This window comes from Motacilla alba, chromosome 1A (genome assembly GCF_015832195.1).
Source record: "Motacilla alba alba isolate MOTALB_02 chromosome 1A, Motacilla_alba_V1.0_pri, whole genome shotgun sequence".
Lineage (NCBI taxonomy): Eukaryota > Metazoa > Chordata > Aves > Passeriformes > Motacillidae > Motacilla > Motacilla alba.
In genome coordinates, this window is record NC_052031.1 from 61685611 (window position 1) to 61713274 (window position 27664).

Sequence of the window (27664 nt, forward strand, 5' to 3'; positions counted from 1 at the left end):
TGTTCCAGGTATGGGGGCACAAAGCCTGTACAGGGTGTAAATACTTTGGAAACCTCAGCACTGGGAAGCATCTTTTTTGGAGTAAACTAGCTTGGTTTCACCTCTGTGAGGAAGGCTTGCAATCTCTTGAGTGCCCTTCCAGGCGAGCCTAGCAAGGCACATCAAGTCTGCAAGGCAAAGCCCCTTTAAATAAAAGCAGCTGCTGATGTTAAGATAAGCATCCAAGCAGTAAAAATAATGAAGCTGGCTCTTAAATAATGAGTGCTGATGGCCCCCTCTGCTTGCATTCCTAGTCTAATTACTTACATGGTTAGCTCAGCCCTATATGCCTTTCAAATGCTGCCATTTAAAAATGAAAGTTAAATCCACTTGGAGAGGACAAGAACTAATGGGAACTACAACGTGTGCACATTGCTGCTAGAGGTGAGGGTCCTGCCATGGGGGCCCTTCCCCTGCATCTCTACTTTCAACAGGAAAACACAATTTAAAAATCAAATGAGTTCCCAGCTTACAGATGGAAGAATAGCTCTTTAAGATGGAGGAATCTGAAGCTTTTGAGCTTGGGAATTCAAACTGTTGCCTGGTTTGCAATACTGTGAGGCTTGGGTTATGGTGCTGATGCCAGGGAAGGCAGGAGGAGCAGCTCCTGATGGTGGAACCACAGGCTCAGGACACAGCCCTGCTACTGCCCTTTGCTGGACCTCCTCTGGCTCGGCCCAGCTCCAGGAGGGCACCTGCAACATCCTCACCCCATGTGCCCATGTGGTCCACGTCCCTGTCACGTCCCAGTCACACGGACAGGCCACCACTGGGAATGGACACGTATGGGAAATCCCACCAGCACATCCAGAGGACTCCTGGCACAGCTTCCCAGATCAAATCAGAGGGTTAAGGGTTTCTGGGGAGGGGGGGAAGAAAAAAAGAAAACACAACCCCCCAAGAATGAGATAGGACTGCACATACTGAAGGAGATGAGGAAACAGCAGGAAGAGGAGCAGATAATGGATTTGGTGAAGAGGTCAGGGCCCAGAGCATCATCCCATCACCACAAGTTGGGTGCCCATCTGAAGAAAGGCTGCAAGGAAGCACCCCAACTGGTGGCTCATATGTGCTCTTTCCATTTAGTCTGGCACCAACATTTTGGCTTCAGAAGCAACAAATTCTTTCCTGAAAATTTATCACATGCCGTTATACAAAGCTGCCAGAATAATTTATAGACACTTATCTAACAATATCTGCTTTTGACTCAGTCATTAAAGAAATAAACAGAGATTGGAAAAGAATCAGTATGGAAAAGGGGCCTCTGCTTTGGAGGAACAACAGGAGTGAATGCTGCTCTGCCTCAGAGACAGGCTAGCGTGACAACAGTGATGGATTATGGAGAGGGATTGCTTCTCCAAATGACGTCCAATTACTCTTCATGCCCAATCAAATTGGTTTTAAGTTATCCCTCAAGTGAAAGAAGCATTCCTGACCTGGAAGAGAAGGCAGGGGCTTTGTGTGTAAATAAATAATTAGAAATAAACATAGGCTGATGGTGCAGTTGCTGGGATCTATCAGAGAAGAAATGAGAAAAAGCAGCAGTAATGGATTGCTTTCTGTCTCACATCTGTGAGGATTTTTTCTGAGACCTGTAATTTATGACAGATTGTTTTTATCAGCCAGTAAGCAATGATTTATAACATTAATAAGCAGCAATAGGTAAGTTCCCCAAATATGATTCCCCTGTGTACTTCCCCATGACAGGGATGGAAAAGATTTTCCTTTCTAATAGGAAGAGTGAATCTCACGAAACCATTAACACCATCCAGTAACCACAAAAGCAGCCCTGTGTGCTTCTCAGGGACACAAACCCTTTGCAGGCTGCCTTTGTCCCCATCCCTGAGTGCTCGCCCCAGAGCAAGGAGGAGGGAAATGGAATGATAGCTGGGCTCACTCACGCATACCAAGTGCATGGAACTAGGGCTCCTGGCTTGCGGTGTACTTGGGGATACCTTTTGGAAATGAAGCACCAGCTACACATCTATGCTGCTGGATGTATTCATTGCAGGCACTACATGTCTTTAGTGCTGGTTTTCCTGCAATTAATAACTCCTGAATGACCTCGAGGAGGGCCCAACAATTACTTTTCTTTTACAACCTAGATTTGGAATAAATGGCTAGGAGGAATCCAGAATAACTCCCCTTGCCCTTTTTTCACAAGTCCTCACAAATTTCTTAACTCCAAAAAGCACCTGCAACCAGCCAAGAGCTCAGACATAAAACACACTTGTTAATGAAGATGTGCCTCTACTTCCAGAACGTAATTCATTAGGAGAGGAGTGAAGGGGAGGGCAAAAAGAAGGAAATCAAACGCACCTCCCTTAATGTTCAACAGTATTCTGTGAGTCCAGTTCTGGGAGAATACGAGCAGTAAATTGCTGAGCGACTTTCTAATCTAATTATTTCACTTGCAATTCAAATTATTTTCCAATTAAAACCAAGCTAATATATTCTGAAATGTAAATCAGACTCTATTACCTTCTTTTAATTGCAATGCCGAAACTATTCCCCTTTTCCCCTTAATTGATACAAGTCAGGGGGAGATTTCCACACATTCTCTCACAGACCTGTAGGGTTACCTCACACTGGCCTTGCTGGTCTCACCATCCTTCACCTCCGCCCTTGCTTCCACCAGAACAGAGGTGGATGCTCTCTGCTTAATAAAGCAAAACACCTAGAGAAAAAGGCAGAGGAACAGCTCTTTTCTCCCTGCCTGAGGGCAAAGGCACAAAGGTACAGACAAAAGATTTCCATCAAGTGCCAGCTCTTGCCCTAGATGTCCCCGGTTGGTGAGGGGTGAGGACCAGACAGCCCTGGTGTGGCACACACAGCAAGTTCCTGTGGCTTCACTTCTCCTGCACTTGACGGCTGCCTTCGTTCAGAAAAAAAAAAAAAAAAAAAAGGAAATAAGTACAGAACATTTTGTCCATTGAGCCAGCCCAAGTCAGATATAAATACATAAAGAATGAGCAAGGAAGCCTCTTCCGTAAAGGGAAGCTATTTTTGATTTAGGCAGGGCCCTTTCCGACTGAAAACTTCTGAATAAACTTGCAACGTCTATATTACTTCCCTTTTCTCTCTTAATTGACAAAACTAATCCTGCAGATTATCTCTGCCTCTGAGCTTATCTCACATCCTACACTTGCCATCTTTTTCTCCAAGTTTTTGCAAGTACTGATACCAATTTTTGACCTCAGCAGCCACTCAAGATCCTCCTGCTCCAGGGTGGCTGTCCCCACTCTTCCCCAGTACCTGTGGTGACCTGCACAGGAGCTGAGCCACTGCATCCCTACCCAGAGGTGCTGCCTTGGGACGTGGCCCATCACAGCATGCCCACCTTCCTGCAGTGCTGGTGGAGGACCACAAGGCACTGACTGTCACTGCTGGGGCATGGGATGGGAGCAGATAAATCAGCAGGGAACAGCCTGTTCACCCTGCAGCCACATCTGCCTCACCCCAGCCTTTCCTCCTGACCCCATGGATCACCACATGATGGACGGAGCTGAGCAAGCAAAGGGGCCATGAGGGGCGGGTGCCCATCCCAGAATGAAGTGAAAAGCAAAAGTGAAAACCAGGGAAGCCAAGCAGAGTCACACCCCAGCTGTGTGGGCAGCTGCTTCAGCCACGATGGGCTGTGCTCTTCAGTGCTCTTCTTCTTGAGTCAGAAACGTGAATTAAAGGGAAAAAAATCCCAAAGACACAAGAATAAGGAGTGGCTGACATTCAGCCTGGCAGACAGCAACTGCATCGACAAGAACAGCATGAACCCTCACCTGTATTCCACTATTAATGGAATAAATTAATAGGGACTACAGATGTGGAAAGGCTTGCCTTGAATCCACAAGATGCCTAATCCAAATTCAGGGTGGATTTACACTTCCCACAGTCACACTGCCTTCAACAAAGCTAATGGAGTTACAAGTCAAAGGAAACCACCTTCCCCTTTGGTACAAATACGCACTTTTCTGACGTTTAACTTTTCAGCATTATCTCTAAAGTGCTCTGGGAATTTTCAAAATACGGATTCACTTCATTCAGTGAACACCCATTCCCTACTCGTGCTCTTCCTGAGGTTTGATGTTAAAGCTTGTATTCCTTTGTAGCTTACATCACTGCAACACACTAGAAATTATCTGGAGAATACAAATTATTAATTACTTTCCCTCACACATAGCAAAAAAAAAAAAAAGAAAAAAAATCAATGTGATATGATTATTTCTTTCAGGTTAGTCCGCAAGTGAAGTATTTAATATGAAAAAAATTCTCTGAATATTTAAAGTATTCAATACATATACGAAATATTTTAACTTCATATTATGCATTTAGATTTCTGAGTCAGAGAACTAGCCAGGGAGTTAGAAATTGGGAGGTCTTTTGAGTCTGAACTACCAACACCTTTTAAAAATCATATGTGGAGATATTTAAAAAAAAATCCTGGCCATAACATACAGTTTTCCAGAAGTTATATCAGCAGATGGGTGGTGATCTGTTATTACAGAAAGCTTTTTCTGTTTTACTGTATTGTTTAAGGAAGGTACAAACCCCCAAATCTTACAGATGAAATCCCCATTTTCAGAGTAGCAGGGAGAAAGGAAAAGGAAAAAAATCCTAGTGGGAATTTTAATAAGTCACTGTCAATCTCTACATGATCCAGGTCATGGTAATCCAGCCTGTTTCTCCCTCTCCAGGATTTGGTGCCAGGATGCAGCTCTCCATGCCACAGTGACATCCCTCAAAGCCACTACAGCCCATTCTGTTTTTCTCTTCTGGGTTTTAAGCCACGTGCTGCCTGGTATGGCCAGTGCACAGATGAAGTAACACCATGTTCATCCAAACCCCTCCTTCCCAACTGGTTTGCGACTGTGGGGTGGTTTTGTCCCCCCTGGGTGCCCGTGGTTTCTGTGTTTCATTGCTTTGGTCTCTCCAACTGCTTCTTACTGCAAGCACGTTTCTGAGAGAAGCAGCAAGTGCAGGGAGGCAGTGGAGAGTTTGGTACTTGGCATTGCAATCAGAGAGGCTTGAGGAAAAGAACAGAGCAGGCATGACCTTGCTGCACTTCTCTCCTGTGCCAGCGTTTTGTCTTGCACCCGGCTACCCCACCCTGAGGGACTCTGGGCACAGGGGTTATCACCTTCTCCCCTGGCTCTTCTCACTTTCTCCCCTCAATGGATGCTGAGGATTTTAAGAATCTGAAAGGGTCTGGGCAGCTGTGCACTGAGGAAGGATGCCCACCTGGGCAGCTTCCCACTCACCAGGGCCAGGGCTGGCAATTACATCAACCACCCCAAAGCCCTTTTCACAGGGGATACCCCAGGGCCTGCTCAAAGCAAAAGGTGTAGCAAAAACACTGGTCCTAAGACATCCCCCATGAAAAGGAAGATTGTTCTGTAAAACTGAGAAAAGCAGAAGAACCCCAAAAACCCAACCAGCCAATCAATCAACCAACCAAAAAAACCATATTCTGGACTTCCTCAGCAGCTCCTTTTCAGAACTCAGGAAAATTCTGAGAGCAGATTTTTCCAAGAGCTGTTATTTCAGTGAACCTGAACCACAAATAACTCCACAGCTGTTGCACTGGAGATGCATGGATTTAAATCAAGAGAGAAGCAATTCCTCTAACTTCCATATCATGCAGAGTTGGAGAGGTATTCTTGTCCCACCCAGGCTGTTCTTGAAGGTTTTCTCCCAGGAAAAAATAACCTAAAAAGTCACCTGCTAATCACCCAAATCATGAGATTATAACATTTTTTTTCTAGGAACATACTCAGTTTTTTATATCTAGCTTGTTTTCAAACTCCATTTTTGCAGTAACATTCAGATCTAGAAATGCTTCACTGTTTTTCAAAGTTAAAACCCCGATTCTCTCAAGTAGGTAGACTGTCCTACCCAAAAAAAAAAAAAAAAAAAAAAAAATCCCAAAACTAAAAAGGCAGATTATAAGACTTGATGAAAATATAAACTAAAAATTGAGTGCACCTTCATCAGTGTTTCAGTTAGGGACTTTCAGGGTAAACCTCTCAGCTGCTCCCACTGCAAAGTTGTCTCAGATGAGCGCAAATGAGCATTCACCCACTGAACAAGACCTAGTCCAAATCAGCCACCCTTGGACTGTCCCAGGCATGGCTGTTGGGTCCTTGACAAAGGATTTGCTCTCAAAACCACCTCCCACCTGGCCACACTGATTGCTAAGGCACACAGAGCCATGGACTCGTGGGGTCCCACACATGTTCCTTGTTCCCTGCCATCATCCATTAGGAGTAACTTTATGTTTCACATCTCTGTGCCTGTAGCCAGAACTGTGCAGATTCTCTCGTGCCTCCCTTTACGTGGCAGAACACAAGCACAGGCCAGATTTATCACGTGATCCTTCATGAAGCCCAGGAAAGGATTAAGAGAATTAATTGAAAGGGTTAATACGCATTTGTAACAGGCTATCCTGGTTATGACATTTAGTTTCCCTGCCACAAACGAGTTATCCGGTCTCTTCTCTAGAGCAGAGATAAATGTCAACAGATATCAACAATCATGTATTATAAATATGCAATGCACAATTTTTTTCCCCCTGCTGTTTTGAAGCACTACTGCTTTAGATGACAAGCATGAAATACTTAGAAACTTTTGGAATAAGATGTTCTGAATCCTCCTCAACTTTTAATAACTTGCAAATTGCGCTGTCACCCACAGGACAGCACCAGAAAGGTGCCTGTGCCAAGCAGCAACAGCCAAAAACCAGTTCCATTTCCACTGCACCAAGCAGGTACCACTTCCCACAAAGCAGGCGTCGTAGCTGTTGGGTGTCAATTTGTTCTACTCAGACACCGGGGTATTAAATGCAAAATAATGCAACAGAAAATTTGCAGAAAAATCATCCAAGTTCAGTAAAACCTTACAGAGAGTTCTCAGTGAAAATGACGCTGGCTTCTCTCGCTGTCTGAGAAAGCATGTAGAGCCCACACAGGATATGCTTCCATAGAGGAAGGCAGGATCTGCTTTACAGTAGGCACACATGTGCTAGATAGCTGTTGTTTACTAGGTCATGTTGATTTTGCTTTCAGCTATGTTTTCTTAGGCACCCACGTCTCTTCATGTAGGAGTGCCTTAGAAATTACAAAATATTACTCCCACTCAACATGCACTTGTGTGTGTATACATTAGGTCTGTGTGTACATAGCTACAGAGATGCCCACCATAAACAAACATTTGCATCCATGAGCTTTCAGAAAAACAAAGGTATTTTTCCATCCCTTCACAGGGAAGGACTGCACTGGAAGAGAGCAAGAGCTACATCCCCACTGCTTTCATCCACTCCCCTCATCCCAAAAGTACTTTGGGATCCCAGTTCCTTTGTGCCTCACTTCCAAAGGGACCACACTCAGCACAGCTCTGTTGGGCACCTCCCTCCTGGGGCAGATGGAGGAGCAGAACGGGTTCCTACTCCGCTGAAAGCCTTTCCCTGCAATGCAACTTGCTTGCAACTCAGCGTTTCCCCACAGAGGGGCCTCCAAATGCGGATAATTTCACTCTTCTCCTTCCCTGCCTCTGAAGCATCCCTTCTGCTAGCTGTGGAAAAGCCCAGTTTCTTGGAAAGCAGCAGATTCTTGCTGAAGATCGGAATTCCTGTTACGGAAGCTGATCCCAATCAAGCCCTTCCCTTCTGCCTCGACCTCCACCCCAGTTTAGGAAATTCACCTTCCTGGAAATGCCTTGGCTATAAATACAGCCCTCAGAACAACCTGTGACATTTTTCCCTTTACTAGATAAACTTTCCACCCGCCAAAATCCTCCCACCAGAAGCCAGCACACAATAGGATGTGGGGAGAGACGCGCTCCCCCAGAGCAGCAGGGACCCTGCACTTATCCATCCATCCATCCACCCCATCGGCACCGAGCTCCCTCGCACGTGGATTTGCAAGATCTATAACCCATCCAAAGGGTTCAGCCCTCGTCCCCTCGGCCCTCCCAGCTTGCTGTCACACCGGGTTTGTTTCATTTTGTAAGCGGCGGCTTCTACAGAAGCCACGCAGCAGAAGTTATTAATGCAGCTTTGGTACGGGGAAAATCTCATTAACGTCAGCAAAAGGAGGAAGACTTCTGAAAAGCTCCCAGCTAATTTGCTTTCTTTTAATTTCTTGCAATTACAGTAAGCAGCATAACACTCTCCCAATAAATGAGTCTTTAGCATTGTGGCAGAGTCTTCTCCCCAATCAATTCTTGCTCAAACTTTTAACCCTTTGCTGGATTGCTAGAGAGCAGAAATGACTCTGACATGCACTTTCACAGAACAAATGGTTTTCAGACATTTCCAGTAATTTCTCCACATGGTGGAAAATCCCTGTTTTGGCTGTGCTTTTTTTTTTTTTTCTTTTTAATTTTTTGCTTTGCAGCCATCACAGCAGTACCAAGCTGGTGCTTCCCACATCCTTTGCTTGGTCTAAATTCAGTTTCTCTTACAGTAAACACAGTTCCTAAAGGCTGCAATCCAGTTCTTTTCTGAAAAGAGGTTCAGTGTAGCATATCCCACACACTGGCTGATTTTTAAAACTCCCTGTGTGATCTATTTTCCCTTACTGCTTTGAGAAGCTGAAGAGCAACAATTCTATTTCAGACTGCAGCATAATATTTTTACTCCACTGCAAAAAATTAAATTAAATTTTAAAAAATGAATAATGTTGAAGAATGTTTAAGCATACAGTCTGGAGGATAGTAAGAGGATAAGGGTTTGGTTTGCTTTGTAATAAAAAAAAAAAAAACAAACCCAAAAGTTATCCTTTTGATGAAGTAAAACTGGATTGGTTTTTCAACCACCAAAAATGCTACAATAAAGCCAAACTTGAAATTTCATTTGTTTAATTTCATTCATTGTGGCAGGTTTTCAATTAGAATGAAAGAAAAAGACAGGGTTGTTGGAGTTTCTTTTCACAAAAAATTTGATGAAGTGGAATTTTGGAGGGAAGTCACATTCTGATTAGCCTGATATGAGATCACTTATTCACATCAAAACAAGTTAGAGAAGACTAAACACTATTATTACTATTATTTGATGGCTCTTCCAGTCAATACTACTTTTTTTTTTCCCCTTAATTCTCAGGTGTGGATTCAACAAAAAAAGCTTAGCTTTTCATTTTAATTGAGTTTCTAATCATAAAGGTTCCAACCCAATAAATCCCAACCCAAAACAGAAAAGAATCTGTTGTTATTTTCCCCCCTACACATAGGCTGACCAACATATTTCACCCATTCCTGTACTAGCTCACAGGGAACCCGGGACAGCAGGAGTGCCTGGGAAGGAGCAGAACTCCTGCCTGGACATTTGGAAGTCTCTGCCTGGGTCTAAACATTGTCCAGCCCTCCCAGCAGAGCACACTGCTGTCACGGGAGAGAAGCAGCACAAGAAACTTCTTGCCCTCATAGTTAACAGAGGCCCCTCCACAATAAAAATGACCTATCTGTCCTAGGGACTTCACAAAGGGAGGGGAAAAAGCACATCCTGGCACATTCTAGAATACACTGAGTGGTTTGCAGAGTTAATCATCACACCAGCACATGTGAAAAAAACCCCGCTGTATTGATTAAAAATAAAATTACATGTGGAAATTAGGTGGTTAACAGATTGCTATATGACTGGACCCTTTGCTGAACACATTTCAGCCCAGGGAAGCTTCTTGCACTGATTTGCAAAGCTGCAGAAAACCCCACTCCTGCCAACATTTGAAAATAATTAAGTAGGACCTTTGTTGTCTGTGGAAAGAAAACAAGCCAATAAAGATACATTTTTAGCTTCTTTTAAATGATATTTAATGATCACCAAGTTTCTTGCATGGATAGAACTGTATTTGCACAGTGAAAAAGGGGGTCCACCAGTACACACACACACACATGCACCCAGCCCTGCACTGAAAACGAGTCGTGCATCATTTATAGCTACTCTGTGTACTTCATAACGTATGCATGGATGAGCTATACTGAGTACAGGGTACTTAAACTGTCTCATTTGTCCAGGCCTCTCACAATCACACAATTAAAGGATGGCCATAAAGAAATCCTCACTCAAACAGAGAACAGACGGAGAAGATTAATTTCCTTGTTTTCTTAGAAATGTGCCCCCCCCAGCCCCCATTTACAAGTGAAATCCAGGAGTGACAGGGATTTACAGTATTTAAAACAAAAAACAATCAAGAAATTAGAAGTGGGTCAGGAATTGCAAAGTCAGAGGATTTCCCTGGACAAATCCCAGGACTGTCACCCCAGCAGAAGTCGCTGTCAGGAACCAAACACCAGTTTAAGTTTTCCTCCTTTTTGTGGAGATATGAAGACATTAGAAACACAAATCTTCCTTTCAACTCATCACTACTCCAGCATTTTAAAGTGAACTCTTATTTCATCTTGGAAACATAGAGCACTGAACAAACATTTTTGGTGGCGCAGTCAGTAGGAGAAGGTCCCTTCTTGCCACCCCTTCCTGTTCAGGACCCAGAGCTCCTCAGCTGCCAGGAGCATTAGAAAACCCATTCTGTCATACAGCCAGAAATTTCTGCTCTCACTCAAAACACTGAGCTCACTGTGCTCCCAACAAAGCCGTGTTCAAAACAAGCACTGGCATGTGCGTTTATGTGAGATGACTGAATGGCCCTGCAGGTTGATAAAAGGTTCTGGAGTCTTTCACATACAACTAAAGTCATCAGTTTGAACCCATCCTGTGTCAGTGGTGTCTGGAATTGGCTGCAGCAGGAAGACTGCTCTGCTGTTCCATCTCACAGAGTCAGTAGTACCACTCTATCTCCTGGGAGACAAATATACACACAGTTATGGGGTGCTCTGCACAGTCAGGACAACACGGGTGGCATGGATTGTGATACACCCTCCACAGCTAAGTTTAAATTGAAAATATTCTCCACATTACCAGTTCCTACAGTCCTACGAATCATTTCCCACAGCCTCGTGATCTTATGGATGACACTTCAGTGTCCATGAGAACATGCTGGAAGAGCCCATTCCTTCCACATCATGCAATAAAATCCTGATACTGTTAAACTTGAAGAACATACCTGAAGAACAAGAAATATAAAACTCCAAAAAGAATACCATCCATCTGGAATCTGCCCTTCCCTCTATCTCCCAAGCCCATGACCAGTCCCGCCAGTCAACCTTTCCACATAAGCTCAATATTAGTACATTCAATCTGCCACAAAAGACAGACATAGAAACATAATTTTCCCATCCTGTTTGTTTGTATATAAATGCTTAGCCTGAAGGAAGGAAAACCCTATTTTGCCTGAAACTCATTTCTGAGAGCAAAGGTCCAATCAGGCTGGAGAGCCCCAAAAGATATGGCAAAACCAATTGTAAAGTCATACTGAAATAAAGCACACTTTGGATTAAGCCTCATTTTACTGGGATCTCCAAACCTCCTATGGGCACTCTAACTGGTCTGGTTTTAGCCCATTTTAACAGCCTCACACTGACCACTTCAAAACTCTTATTAACCTGATCAAAAGTACACCCTAGGCTTTACTTTCTAAACAGTACCAAGCTGCTCATCAGCCTTTACCAAAATGACAGAGAAATAAAGAGTGATCCTCCCTGTGTGAACTACAGGCTTTGCCCCAGCCTCGCTGAGGTGGCAAACCCTGCTGGCTTGCTCCCGTTCACACAGACCTGCACATGCTCAATAACACCATTGATTTTGTTTGTGCAGGCAGAGAGAATCCAATTTTAAAAAGCCACATTGATTCCCACCCATTAAAAACAGAGCAAACTGCAGCATTTGCTAAATGGATAGAAAATGACTGAGGTCAGGATGGAAGGGTGGGAATAATGTCATTACGCTGAGCTCGTTCTGAAGGACAGAGAATTACAAAAACAGACAATAAAATTTGACTTTTTATTATTTGTTTTAGTTTCTAAATTACAAAAATAGCAAGTCAACAACCAGGGAGTGCCCGGGCACAGTGACAAGGGATGCACAACAGAAGGCATCCTAGAGCATGGAGCTGTGATTAGTTGCATTTGGAGCATGAAGACACGCACACAGCGAAAGAGGGCACAGACACAGGAACCGAGAGAGAAACCCTGCGACTATCTGCAAGGACCCTGTCTGCTTTTCAGTTCTTTGTTTCAGCACATTAAACAAACAGAGCCATCACACAGGTCACCGAGGATCTTCCTTCTGCAACTGTGGCCCCAGCTGCACTGCACACAAAAACTATTATTATTCTCTAATGGCCGCACCTTTTGGACAATGATTCAGTGTTTTGGGTTTTTTTTCCCTCCTTTTGTGCCGTGCCACTTAGTCTTTTGCTTCATTTTATGTTTTATTTGCACACTCTTGAAATCTTCATGTAGTGACTAAAAATTCATGAGGCAGCCTTAAGTAGGAGCCCCCGCTTCCCTCCCTTCCCTTTTCCTACCCGTAGCAGGCAGCTGAGGAGGTACTGGGCACATGTCGCTGCAGCAGCAAGGGGGTGGGAGAAGCTGCGGATGGGGAGGGAGATGCTGCTGCAGCCCTGGGAGTGCCTCCTCTTCCTGCATCTGGGAGCACAAGCTACAGACAGGGCTAGGCATGAGGCTCATCCATGCCCAGCAAACACATCTCAGAGCAGAGACGCTCCGTGCTCGATGTGCTGGTTGTGCTTCAGCTGCACACCACGCACTGCCCGACCACGAGCCTGCCCGTGTGCTGCACAGCAGTCATTCATCTCAACTTCAGCCCAACAATGCCAACAGGCAAGTGCTTGCTAGCATTAGTGAGGCTTTCATAATTGGTCCCAGCTGGTTAGTTGTAACACGCCTTGTTGTTGAGCAACTACCTAGTAACGCTGTCAGACATCCCCTGGTTGCATAAGGAGGGTTAGTATCTTTATTAATTACGGGCTGCCACCAGCCTGTGGCACTCTCCACAGATAAGAAAGCCTTTAAGCTCCCGGTCAGCCAAGGCCTCGTTGGAAAATCTTGTGCCAGCTTCAAGCAAAGCAAGCTCAGGCTGTAGCCACAGCAGCCTCCTGCCTTGGCTGCCAGGGTTCCTGGTCCCCTCTGGCTGCCACGGGGGCTGCTGCCAATGCCAGCTACTTGCCAGCTCTCTGGCCACCACGTGGGCATGCAGGAACCCTGGCTCACTGCGAGGCACGTGGGCACGCACAGTCAGAGAGGGGCAGACCTTTCACAGCGTTCTGTAGAAATGCACCCCGGTGCCTGGCCGTGCTACAGACCAGCACTGTGACAGCGGCAAATACTACAGCGTGGCACAGCTCCAAAACACCAGGCAAGGCAATGCAGGATCAAGTAAATGCACTGTACCTGGTGGGGAAGGAAAAACCCAACCATGTGAATCTCTCAAAAGGCAAAAGTGTGAAGGAAATATCATGGAAGTGGCCATTTTACAAGATACTCGGGCGTACCTGTGGCTCTAAAAACCTCAAAGTTTGCAGCCATCCCCACTCCCCACAGCCCTCACTTTCCATGCAATTTGATCTGTGTGATACAGTAAGTCAGAGACATTTTCTGCTGAAAACCAAGCACTGGGATCTTCTTTCTGCGCTGTCACTGTGCTGCTGTGACAGCCCCCTTCCAATGGCAGTGACTAGAGTTCTATCCTGCACACAGGATTCTTACACAACTTCAAATGTCATTTTGTGGGCAGTAATCAGATCCTGTAGCCCCAGGCTAAGATAAAAGTTGAGTACGTCTAGGAGCTAGAACTCAACAGCTGCTCAAAAGCACACACCTTGAACTGGAAATGAACCTCTTCAAATCCCGTGTAAGACCAAACCACAGGCTAGGGCTGCAAGGAGTGATCTGTTTGGCTCTGTCAGCCATCGAGAGCAACTCTGACCTTTGCCATCCTCTGTTTTCATCTGAACCAACCTCTCATGTCCTGGGTTTGATGCTGCTTTTTCCCCTCTCTAACTTCTACTTCGGCTGCCCTTCAGAGCCTCAGATGGGCATCAAGGTGCTAGGAAAAGTTCCTGACAACTTGCATGGGGCAGACACTGCTGCACTTCTAGAGCTGCTGGAGAAGGCAATTCCTCCCTTCTCTGATTAGGGGGCTGAAGGCTTGGGTTTGTTCAAGGGCCACTCAACAGCAGCTCCCCCCCAAAGTGGCCTAGGGTGGGGGCTGTCAGCTGTGTCTTGATGCTTAGCTGCCACATACTGCAGATGGATCCTCTTCCCAAGACTGAGCTATCTCCCCATGCACACACAAAGAGCAAATCCACTGCACGCCTTCATGCTCCTCACTACCATTTCCCATTTGAGCAGCAATTCAACACATGCTTTAACACTGCCCATGCCTCTGAAAGCCAAGAGGGCCATTCACATAAACTTAATCGTAGTTATTCTTGCTGGATCATAGGTACTGATGCTGGAAGGTAATTCTCTAAATCCTATGTAAATGTTTAAAGTTCATTCCCAAAGGATTTATGTAGACATAAACATAAGAGATTAAAAACAAGCAAGATGTCGGAAGCTTTTTACTACCTCCCAAAGTAGCCAGGCACATGGATATTTTATCTCTCCTTTTGGATCTGCTTTCTTCCAATGATACAGCTCAGGGACTTCATACAGATCAGAGGCAGAGTTCAGGCTAGCACTGACAATTTCATTAGGAAAAAAAAAAAGAATTGTGTTTTCTTATGTTCTCTGCTCTTTTATTGCTATTTTCAAAATGAAGAACAGACCCTACCAAAGTGCTAAGGGCTGAAAACATAACTCTAAATGATACAGGAAACTCAACTTTGTGCCAATCCATTTTTATCCTCTCTTTGTGGCCATAACAAAGCTGAGAACAAGAGCCAAACAATGGAGAAGAAAGAATAATTTCAACATATTTTTTTTTGCTGAAAGTAACATCAGGAAAAATAACAAGAATCCATTCAAAGACAGAATATTATCTTCCAACACAGTTATCATGCCTTTCTTTCTGTCCCTCATTATATATCTTACACATCAAGCTGTACTTTGACCTCCTTACAAAGGAATACATTTGGAGCCACCACATCCCTGCACCCATATTGGCATTGCTAAGTGAAATCCAGCCCATAGTGCCACTCTCTTCCCTGCTCCCTCATGCACCTGCAAAGAGGAGACAGGTTACCAAATGAGCCTCCAGAAAAGCATTTCCAGAAACAGCAATATGACTACCTCCTGCTCTTGGCTTGTGCTCATGCAGCCCTTCAGAATCCAGTCCACTAATTTAACAGGCCAACAACGACATGGGTTGTGTTTTTGACAACTATGGGGATGAGATCACTTAGTTAAGCTTTTATTTCTGGTACAGGCCATCACTATTACTTCCTTTTACCTACTGAAATGAACTGGCAGTATTTCATCATTAACTTTTTAGCAAAGTAACCAGCAAATTCATCTAGCCTCAGCTAAACCTGTTTACATTTTAGATTTCATCTGTTTCTCTTAATACTTTTGCGAGCATCAAATAAATACTCCATTTTCCTCTTGGATGATTGGTCTCTGTTTGCAGTCTTCCATTGGCAAGCAAAACACTCTTAAAACTAAATATATTGAAACTTAACTCATCAGATGCTCCTTCCCCCCCACCCCCATCCCAGACATTGAATGCAAAGCTCCGCAAGGAAGCCACAGAAGCAACCATTGGAAACACAAATACTTACCCTGGTGAATCAAAAAAAGGCCATCAGCTTTCCTTCTGTAGGCCAGCTGTCACATTAACACGCATGCCACTCCTCATTGCTGTATGTACTGTTATACCCTACTACCCTTTTGTTCAAGGGCCTCAGCCACAAAAATCTTGGTGCACAAGGTGCTGTAAACACAGCCCTGCTTCAGCAAGCACAGCATTCCAGGAGAACAGCGCAAGGTAAATGGCACAGACACATCCAGACTGGAGTGCACAGGCAGAAAACATGGTGTTGCTCAGCAGTATTACCACAAGCCATCCAACCATCCTGTGTGCAGTAACAACTCAGTGCAGTGCAGCTCCTCCTGATGTCAAGTGAAACACTGCTAACTTCTTCTTGTCTGCCCCTATGTGAGCACAAGCATCAGCTGCTAGAACACACAATTCACCTTATCCTCAAAAGGCTTCAGCTGGTGACCTTCCTGAAGCTGTGTAAGTCACTAGAGTTATCTGAAAACTGCCCCAAGCCTCTCACAAATGTAGAAATTCAGTGATGACAGTATAAAACTTTTAGCACTTTTCATGTCTTATCAGGCCTGGGGTATTACGCTTGCTTTTGAGAACTTCTGCTTCAGATCAGCTACAAATGGCAGTGGTTGATAAAAACCAAAATAATACAAGGAGTTAACTCTTTGAACCATAGAATTTTCAATTCAGAGTCACTTCAGTTAGATTCAGATCAATTCCACCACATCTACCCTGCCTCTCTCCCTGAGCAGAAGCCTTTGGAGACAAACACTAGATTTGGTAGTGGGCAAAAGTCTGCTACTCTCTGGCTAATGCAAAGCAGCAGAAGCAGGGACAGAACCTACATATCCACCCAAGTAGTGTCCCATGCAGTCACAAAGGCAAAACAAAGGTAAAACAAAAAATTAAAGGTAAAGCAAAATGACTCATGCCTGTGCAGGTAACACAATGTCTGCAACTACCTTTGTCCTTCAATAAGCAAAAAGAAAAGGTCAAGCTGCCACTCAGGGACTCACAGATTACCTTCCATCCCATCGCAGGAGAGGGATGCTGTCCTGATTGGAAATTGGCTATCTCTGGCCTTGAAGTCTCCAAATAGCAAGAAGGGTGAAACTTCATCTTCTTCGCTCCCACACCTTTCCTTATATGGGAAACAGCAGCTTGCAGGTAACCACGGTCTGTAAGGGGATTCCTCCTCTGCCCTTCCCCTCTCTCAGTTCCTAGAGCCTCTCCCTTTTTACTTCTTCCTCTTAGAAATGTGAATCTCTCACTGTGTGTGCATATATATATATTTTTTTTTAATAGATGCCTCTCTTCTGCATTTCTTTTTTCCTTGTAAAGCACCAAATAGCAACTCTTGTATGATCTGGCCTAAAAGGCAAAGGACATTTCCTTGACTGTCCCTCTTAAACAGGTAACAGCTGTGGCTCTAACTCAGCTTAAGTCAGGCCACAAGATTAGTGTTCTTCAAGCAAGATAACCACTCTCAGCTGCTTGAGAGTTACTCCTTTTACCCAGCATGACCCGGAGAAGGGGGTAGCTACTGAGCCTCCACCTGAGAATAAGGTGCTTTTACATGAGCTTAGGCTATTTTGAGGCTTCAGTGCAGCAAATGGTTTGAGAAGATAGAAACTGGCGACAGAAGTCATGTCATTCAGGGGTCTGAAGCTGGGGAATGTATAACCCCATATTAATTGTTGCATCTTCAGGTAATTTTTCTCTTCTGGTAATGGCTCATTAATTTATAAACCAGCGCCAGTAACTTTTCTAACCTCATTGCTAATAAGCAGCAGAGCAGAAATACTTTCTAACCAGAAAATGCTCTTCAGTCTAATTCAGCTTTCCAGCACCGCTGTGCTGGGGCCTCAAACTTGTGAACCTAATGAATGCACAGGCATCCACAGTAAGCTTCCTCCATGTTACATTTACATCTCTTGCCTGCACTGAGCAAATGTACAGGGGGAGGTAAAAACCTGATAGGATTTAAATACATGGTACTTGAGCAAAGTATCCCTGAAATCCTGTGCAAACTGTGTTGCTAATGCTTTTTTATGCTCAGGAGAGGATGAGGAACCTCACTGCTCATAATTCTTTTATTTTCACACTTGGAGCACTGATCTCATCCCAACAGCTCCTCACCTCATTTTGCTTCTAAGCAGCCACTTCTGCCCTTGGACAGCTACTGCCCTGACCCAAATACATGTTGAAATAAATGTAGGAAGACAAAGAAAATGCTACTAGTATTTAAGTGTGACTGCAGGGCACTCTCCTTCACTGGTCACCTATTGCTGGAGTAACATCTGTGGTCACCACACCACTGCTCCTATCAGCTGCTGCTGCTGTTTTGGCATTGGAGCTGAAAAGAAGAGCACCCTCTCCCTGCTCTGCTTCCTTTGCACTTGGTGAGGAAGTGACTTGAGTGGGAGGAGAGAAAGGAGGGCAAACACAAAACCGCTGAAGAAAGCAGCAAGAAGCAGAGACCAAACTTTATGCTTTTCATACGTGGGCAAACAGGCGGCTCTGATTGCAGCTGGCTCTTTGCAGCCCTGTGAGTTGTACCTTCACTCACACTGTCACTGCAGCTGCTTGTCACCACACGGAGCTTGGTCATGTCCCAGCCCCTGAGCTGAGCACAGGTACCTTTACCAAAACACTGTGTGTCTTTTATGTACTACAGAGATGGAGTCTGAAGTGCTACAGCCAATAGCTGCAATAGGAGGGTTTTGATTTCTTGTAGGTAAATAGTTCTTTTATAAGTAAAACAAGCTGGCTATTTGTACCTGTTTCAGGCTTGCCCTGGTACAATAAATACAAGAGTGACCTTGATTTTTCACATCATTTCACCAGGCTGCCGCCTTAACAGGACTTACTGTGCTTATAAAGCTTAAGAGAAGAAAGATAGACAGCAGGAAATCCTGTGACAGGCTTGTTTTGGTGGTGATGAGAGAGAAACGGTAGCAGAAGAAGAAAGGGAAAAAAAACCACTAAAAAAACCCATAAATCCAACACCTGTAGCCAACCTACAAGTGGGGAAAGTGTGACTTCCAAGCCACCCCCTGATCCTCACAATGTTACTGAAACTACTCTGAGAGCAAGTGTAAAGAAGGTAGAGATTAGTTTAGGATTCTCTGCTGGGTTTAAAAGAAGAAGATTTGTGATGTTCATGTTAAGAGTTCCCAGATGACTTCAGGTGGCAGCACACAGACTGGTAAGAAGTGTATTTGCACACTGCCTCCTCTCTGCAGGCCCTGAAAGAAACATGGGAACTCCTTCTTACCCCATTTGAAGTGTTATTTGTTTCCCAACTGTAAGGTATTGCTTTTGGGGAGGTCAGCCCCAGGCGTGGGACTACGTGGCACTGGGTGGTGCAAATGGCCACAGAGGGAAGGTTTGCTTAAATACGTCAGTTATGGAGTAGAGGGGGTGGAGGAAAAGGGGAGCACAGTCTAAAGTCATGTCCCCCTGGAGGTGATGTGGAGAAGGATGAGGTGAGTTACCCTAGTTTGCCAGGACCTGTGTCAGAGCTGGTGGATGGACTGCTGAGCCCTGATCAGCAGCCACATCACTATGACTCTGTTCCTGCTTCTGTTCCCTGCCTGCACAGCACAGCCTGGGTTGTGGGCAGTGCCCCTGAGGGTGAATGGGCTGCTTACATCCAGAGGACTGCCTTTCCCTTTGTGGGGACCACTGATGAGTTTAAAAGCTGCAGCAGCCTTGGGAAAATCACATTTGCCTTTTTCTCCCCAAGTTTTGTTTGGTCTTTTACAGCAGAACCAGAGCCCCTCACCCGATGGGGTAGCACCAGCTGATGGAAGAGCAGTGCTTCCAAGCCTGGTGCCTGCCTCTGGCTGCTGCTCACATACTCATCTCTGATCCAAAACACCCTTAATGAATTGATCCCTGCCTATGGACACAGAGGTTCCCTCCTTTCCAGCCACCAAGACAAAACTGAAATCTGCAGGAGTAATTACTGTTAGTGCCCCATCTTTGCCGTACAGGAGCTGTTTCCAGGGAGAGGAGAGGGGACTGAAGGGATTGGCTCAGCACTCAGTTGCGATATTTGATTTTCCACCTCTCGGACGCAGATGAGGTAAAAGGAAACAGCATGAGACTTCTCCCTTCCTTGGTTTACCAAAGCCTTCTCTTCACTGGGGAAAGGCTCCCTGTCAGGTTCCTTGCAAACAGACCTTTGTTACAAATCTTCTTGGGCCCGGAGGCACGTAACTGGGCATATTTTATTCCCTTGGTTAATAAATAAACAGAGCCCTCCTGTGACAGACAGCCTTTCTGACTCCACGCAGGGCTCCTCTCGGAGCAGGGCCAGCATCACGAGCTGGAGCTGGGCAGGAAGGCGCTGTGGCAGCACAGGGAAAGGGGCACATCCCCAGCTTTGAGAAGATAAAGGAGGAACTGGTCTGTCTGCTCAGAGCAAAATAAAAATTACTTAGGGAAATAGTAAGAAGGTTTCAGCAGAGAAAACACTAGGGAGGGTCTCGTCTGAGGAGATTGTTTAGGCTGAAATACAGGTTTTTCTGTTTTAAATTAGACCCTAGGTAGGGAGTACAGACATGGTGAATCTCCAGTTGGATGCACCATGAGCACAATGTTGGTTTGCCTTCCCTTCTCCGAGGTGACTTACACAAAAAGGAACTTAGCCAAGAACTATCTTTGCTTGAGTTCTGTAAAACCAAAAACCAACTTGGCCTGACATCCCAAAGGTGGGTCAAAGCCAAAAGCTTTCAGCTAAATGTCTCTTGCTTTCCAAGACTTGGTAGTCTGGGTTCAATAAAGCTGAGATTCAATTAACCCTGATGTTGGTTTTGAAAAAAAAAATCCTGTTGAATTTTGATTCTGAAAAAAACAACTTCAGATTGGCAAAGAAATTAACAACTGCTTAAAACAGTGTAGCTTGAAGTCTGCTTTCCTTCACAAAGCCTTCTGCAATGTATTGCCAGTTTTGAAAGCCCGCAGTCCTACCAGGTGTGATTGCCACCAAGTGAAACTGAGCTTAGACTTCAGCAATGAACTTCGTGGTTTCACTCCAGTCCCCACAAGAAACTTTCCTCCTCAAATCATCCTGCTCTTTACCTTGGAGAGGCAGAGTCAGTAATGCAGTGAATGTTGCAGATAGGAGTGAAACAGACTGGCAGAACAATGTGGGTCCCACAGCTGCAAACACAGTCAAATCTGAGATAGAGATGTTTTTGCAAGTCCAGAATGGCAGAAGATTTTGAAATATAAGAGCATTGAAATGTAAGTGCTATACAAGGACAAAGCAGATGCCAATTCAGTGAGCAAACAAAAAAGTATAGCCCATCCCTGTGTCATTACAACTGCCTCATTTAAAGGGCAGTTTTGACCAGAATGACACATTTGTGAGTCACACAATCGGGAACAGGTTGTGACTTTGCTCAGAAATCTACCTTGCTTTGGCTTCCTGTCAGCACGGCTGAAAGACCAATACCTGCCATGGCACAATGTCCATGTGTGGCAAGAGGGACCCAGTTTAACCCCCTGCATCCCTCAGGACCTGCTCTCACCCAGCTAAGCATGCAGAGCCAGTTAGAAACCATGCCTGCACACAGCCTCACTGCACACTCTGTATGGGCGGTTGACAGCATGCACGCAGCCTTTATGCATGCATATTTTCTTGCAGTGTCTGAAACCAGACTGATAAACACCTCTTCAAACTGGTACTCAGCTTCATTCTCTGTTATCCAAACATTTCATCAAAGGCCACTTACCTACAAAGCAGACACCTCAACCCAAGCCAGACAAGCCACATACCAAAAGCCTTTTGAAAACAAGGAACCAAACCTGAATTTATTCACTAATAGTGGAGGGGTGACAGCCATTATTTTGTATCTGCAATATTTTGCAAATTCTGAAACTCTCATAAGGTGATTACACCATTAATTAGCAAAACACCGTCATCCCCGAGGTGCCAACACAGCAGCTGTTTCAGCTGAACAGCAAAGAAAAGCCAAGAGGGCAAGGTAACAAAACTGGTAGTGCTCCCATGGGCAGCCCAACTGCTCTGAGCAACCCCACGCTGCCAGCCCATAACAGGGAAGTGCTCCTGTTCCAACAAGGGATGACTTCAACTCTCCCTCTACCACCCCAGCCTCCCAGAGGGCCACAGCCCCTCTTCCACCTGGGTGCATGAATGGGGGGTCTAACAAAGATGCCATCTGTTGCAGCCTGAGCCCTGTATTTCTCAGGATATGAGTCCTCCCAGGAAGCTGGTCATACACAGCTGATCAACCCAGAAGGGATCTCTCTGGTCATTCATTCCTCTGACCCTCTGCAAAAGGGAGATGATAAAAACTACCTCAATGATCTTCCCTTCCAACTGCAGCATGAAAAGGAAAAGAACCGAAATAAAATCCCAGGAAGATACCCTGTGATGCAGAGGCCATCACAGCTTTTTGATCCATTACTCTATGAACAGGGCTTCATTTCTAGCTTAAGCATGTCTGGCTAAATCTGCCAAGTCCAGGGCCCTGCTTCTGAACTCTGAGCTGGGCAGGGCAGCCCTCCATCATCAGCTTCAGTTCCTCACCTTTTCCTTCAGGCATCTCCAGACCATGGCCACATCACCATGCTCTGGAGGTGCCTGAAGGGCACAAACCTCCCTGAAGGGTCAGTGATCAGGCCCAGGCTGATGCAGCTGATGGTAAGGGACAAGATGAAGGACTATGGTGACCAGGGGGACAGGCTGGGACCATTCTCCAAAGATGGATGGCCACCAGTGAGGTCCTACACACACTGACTAAGGATGCCACAAGAGAATCACTTTGTAGCACAGCAAGTTTTGCACCACAGGCTGAAGATGGGTGGGCAGAAGGAGGATGATCCTCTTCACAGCACTCTCCCTTGTAGATGACAGCTCTGACCACTGACTGTGGCTATGATGTCCTTTGTCAGGTCAGGCAGGGCCCATGGTATGACCCTGCTGGGGCTCATTCCCTTCCCTTGAGGCCTGCAGCAGGCACTGGAGACACAACAGCACTGCCCTCCCAGAGAGGGATTCTTGGCAGCGGGGCAGCTCCTCCAAAGCCCACCTAAGGCTGTCATGTTCCGCCTCCCACGGGCTCCCTACAGTCAGGAGCAAGGGAGAAAGATCTCCTGAGTGGCACCTGTGGCAGCAGATCTAGCTTGGAGGAGGCTGTATCCTCTTAAGAGAGTTGGGAGCTAAATTCTGCTGGACTAAAGACATTTTGATCCCATTTTTGATATTTTTCATCCCACTCTGTCACCTCAATACCATTACCATCCTTCCATTTGCTTAGAAACGGCCCTGGTGGGACAGAAACAGTTCTGGGTTTGAGGCACCCAGCCCCTGAGGGCCCCAGAGCAGTGCCAGCACAACAGCAATCTGCCCACCATTCTTCCCTCAAGAAACTGGGCTGAGGAAGCCCGTTCATCTTCAGAGCACGTTACACAGCAGCAATGGCAAATCACCCATGGAAAGCCTGCAAGCAGCCATGGGGCTCTCTGGTTCATGCTGGGTTATGCAGATTCAGGTCAAGAAAAAGCGCAGAGTTTGTTTAAAGACATTTTGTCTTCCATGTTCGGGAGAAGAAAATGGGTCTGTCATTTAGAGGAAGAGGAAAGGCCTTACATTGCTCTGAGAAGGAGCAGGATCCCACACACCTTTCAATCCTTCAAAGGAATTTGGCCATCATATTCTCAAAAGCAGTGATAGGAAAAAGAAAAAGCAAGCTGTTAATAAAATATGGAGACAGCTTAGGAATTTGCTTGTGAAAGTCCATGATAAAAAAGCCTCCAGCTGAGATCCAGCCTCTACTTTATAGTCCCCTGTGCTCTGCTTCATCTTTCCTTAAATGCATGGGGCACAGGGCTTCTGTCACTCCTTTAGCATGACTGCTTGGAGTCTGAAAGGCTTCACTAGTCTGAGGAAGCTTTTCCTTCACATCCAACTTAAATGTGCCATTTCTTGAAGTCATCCCCTTGTCTTTTATACTCTAGCAAGCAGAACAAGTGTAAATTAAATGGAAGACACATGAAATCTTTATAAAGCCCAGTGTTTCCCCTTGCATGAAAGTTCTTTCATTTTAGAGTGGAAGGGGTCTTTACTCTGTGCTGTATTTTCCCCATCAGAAAATGAAGAAGAACATAAATTTTCCTCATGACTTGAATTTAGCTTAATCAGCAGCCCCCTGCTGATTTAATTCAACCCAATGAGATTTTTCTTTTTTTTTTTTTTTTTTTTTTTTTTCCTGGTGAGTTGCTGCCCCTTTTCCCCTCCTCCCACCAATTCAGGCATGGAAAACAAGGGAGGAATTAGACAGACAGAACTTACTATCTATCAAGCTCCAACTTCAGGCTGGGCAGGAATAACATTTAAAATATAAAAAACAAATCTTATGAAGCCTTTTCCTCCCCAGAGACTGCCACAAAAATATTCCTTGTTTGTCACTGAGAATGAACCATTTTTCTCTTTCATTTCTGCTTTCTGTCACGTATTTTATTTTGGCTGCCCCTTCTGTCTTTCAGCTAGGGACCTAGGCTGCTAACACAGAATCACAGGTAACTCAACAACAAAATGCCTGTATTATCTTTCTTTTTTTTTTTTTTTCCCTAGTCTGTCAGGTAATTGCAACTCTAAAAGCTTTTGCATATTTACCACAGAAACATGTCTTTCCTGGAAGATGGGACTGTCATCAGGTAGAATATAATATTTAATAAGCCTCTTCTAAGGTATAAACTAGGGCTGGGGATTTTTTTCCTGGCCTCCTTCAGAGCAAAGGACAAGCAGATAAAGATCAGCTGCTGCAGTGCTACACTGTCAAAGTTCCTGTTCCTGTGAAAATTAACCCTCTCCACGCTCATAGTTCAGGTAGGCTTTGCCACCGTGAAATTAATGAAGTAGGAAAAGGGTCTGTTATCAACTCATGTTGGTTTTTCAACCCCAGTCCTCACCATGTATAAGACAGATTTCTTCTCTATTTACAAACAAATCAACTACCCTGCTTTTTTTGTAACCCATCTGATGAGCCATGGATGCTGCCAGGACTGATTTTCATTAAATCTGTCATGAAGGAGGATCGGATTTTCTCTCTTTGCCCCTGTTTCACAGAAGTACAACGACAAAAATGTGGTCTGAACATTTCTAAATTCAGCTGTTATCTAAAGACAAATTCCCTTCACCCCCGTCTCTATTTCCCCCCACCCCTGAAGCAGCAGAAGAACTGCTTTTCTCGGTCTCTACGATGCTGAATCAAGCTGACTGCTACCAAAGAGAGGGTCTGAGAACATCTGCAAGAGAGACTTTGTGTCTTGGAGTCAAGACAGAGGGTGAGGATGATCTGCCAGGGTTTATGAAAAGAGGCTGCTCTGATGAAACTGTTCAACAGGCTGAAGAGGAATATACCTGGTTCACACATTTCACTTCAGGCACACCTTTGCTGAGGTCACAGCTCCATCCCAGTACGTAACAAAGCACTGTGAGTGGGAATCAAGGGACAACAACAGGTCCTCATTCCTCATTCCAAATCACTGACAATACTCGCCTGGAGGAGAGCTGACAAGAGCCAGCCAGAAGACTCCCATTGACTCAGAGCCTGTGTGAAAACTAATGCTTGACAAACCATCCTCTGCATCCATATAGTTTTCCTGTGGGCCAACCTTACACTTGTTAAGTCCCTGGTTTCATATATGAGTACTGGCTGGAAGACACATTTGAGACTGTTTGATTGACTGTTAAGGTTAAAGTCATTCTGAAACCAAGAACCTATATCCATTGACTTGGAATGGGAATGTGGACATCCCCTCTTCTGGAAACAGTTCCAGAGAGAACAAACTGATAGAAGTGAAAGACTTTCTAAACTGTAACTGGCAAATTCTATTTTTGCAACACTTTTTGATTATTTACAAACTTACGATGGTTTTCAATGGAAGTAAACTCCAAGAGGTTAGGACATCATTTTTTCTTATCATCAACAAGCTATTCTAAGAGCCATCTCTGTTTAGGATTAAGGGATGAATCTCATTCATTTAAATGAATGTAAGAAAATTCCCGTAAGTAAAAAACTTCTCCTAGTAGGGTTACATGAGCCCAGTCTCTTACCTGTAGTATCTGGATTGAAGGTAAGTAGAACACACAGCCTTAGACACATGGCTAGCTGAACCAAAGTCTATGACCTTGACCCTATATGGCTGTCGGGATGGGTCTACCAGCATGATGTTCTCTGGTTTGAGATCAGCATGAATCAGTCCCAGGCTTTTCAGCTTCATTAGGGCAGTTGCTACCTGCTGGAGAATTGGTCGAATGTACTTAAGGGGTAAGGGACTGAATTTATTTTGTTTTAAGAAATCATAGAGGTTCTGCTCCAACATTTCAAAGACCAAGCATGTGTGATTCTTGTGCTGGAAGCATTCATAAGCACGGACAAAGTTGTAGTCATCCGCGCTTTCCGTGCTCAGCCGAGCCAGGATGCTCACTTCAATCTGGCCTTGCCGGGCATAAGAAGGGTGGTTTTTTAGGATCTTAATAGCCACAATCTCATTAGTGCCACGTTTCCAGCATTTGACTACTTGTCCGAAGGTTCCACGGCCAAGAAACTCTAACACTTCGTACGTGTTGGTCATGGAACAGAGCACCTCATGTTGCACCAGCTGGTAATCCCCTTCACTGTTGGAGCCACTGTTTTTGGAAGTGGCCGTGGAGGTGGTGGCGGTGGCTACAGTGGCCCCACTGGCATTGTTCTGAATCATTGGTGGATGCTCCTCGATAATCTGCACGCTGCTTGTGTTCTCAATCTCCTCACTCTTGCGCTTAAGTCCACATTTTTGGTAGGTGTCCAGAAGGCTCACAGTGCTGCGACGCATCAGGTTGTGTGGCCCGCCCAGCGTTTGCCCAGACACTGCAACCACACCAGAAGTGCTGTTGGCAGATGTAACCACGATGTGCCCCGTGCTGGCTGGGAAGATGATGGTCTGCTCGTAAGGGATGCTCGGGTTGGGGATCTGGAGGGAGGCGTTGACGGCTGCTGCGGCGGCTGCTTGGGAGGACTGCACGCTCTTGCCCTGGTTGTAGACTTTGCTGTGTGTGCCGTACCCAGTCATATCCCAGTTCGAACTCGGCTCCACTTTCAGTTTCTTCACGCTACAGAAGGCACTTGACTGAAGGGTATGAGGAGAGAAAACTTGCACATGCGAGGCCATACCTGCAATACAACATCAGAGTGAAACCACTGTGTCAAGATGCCTTCCCCAGCTTTTTTCATCTGCTCAGTGAGAGGAAAGGGAAATGGGATACTGGCTCCAGATACATTACATGCACACACACACACACAAAGCGAGTTCTTCCAGAAATATGATTCGACACGAGTAAAATATTATGCTCTAAAATAAATCCTTACCCCAGATTGAACTATACTAACAACATTCAAGATTTCTGCTCTCTTGCTCTCCCCCTTTTCATTTTTAATAACAGGAATGTGCATGTTATTTTTACCTCCTCTGCCTAAAGAGACTCCTATTCCCATTGTCTCCAGGAATATATCTAGCTCTCTGGAAGAACTCATGTCAAATACTGGAAAGTATTCTGACTACAGAAGCCAAATCTCAAATCCTCAGGCTCATCCAATCTTAAGCAGTTTGGTGGATCTGACTTAAGCCCTCCACTTATGCCCATAAAACCACTACGTAGCTTCTGGCCTGCACAGAGTGAAGATGAGACCAGGAGATGATACACTGTGAGCAAATGGAGGTGCACAGATAAAGTTGAGGAGCCAGAGCAGAAGAAGATGATGTTTCAGATTGCTTGCCAACTCTGTGAGTGGTAATTGTGCACAATGCTAGTCTGTGCTCAGGGACACTGGAGATGGGAGTTACACAACATGAACTCCACTGTGTGCTGTCAGTGCTCCCAGATTTATAAAATTTTGTTAATCTATTCTTATTCACAGTGACAATACCATCACCGGGAAGCAGCTCCCCTGGAAATGAACAGAATGAACAGCATTGTTTAGGAAGCAA

At 45.1% G+C, this 27664-nt stretch overlaps 1 protein-coding gene across 2 annotated transcripts in view; it reads right to left on the reverse strand.

Annotated features, from left to right (window-relative positions):
- The window catches only part of HIPK2 (homeodomain interacting protein kinase 2), a 126506-nt gene that overhangs the window by 57780 nt on the left and 41062 nt on the right, over nt 1-27664 (reverse strand). For both annotated transcript variants that reach the window (XM_038155490.1, XM_038155489.1), the window contains exon 2: nt 25752-26850. In XM_038155490.1, the coding sequence (XP_038011418.1) occupies nt 25752-26850 (1099 nt within the window). The remainder of the gene's footprint in view (nt 1-25751; nt 26851-27664) is intronic.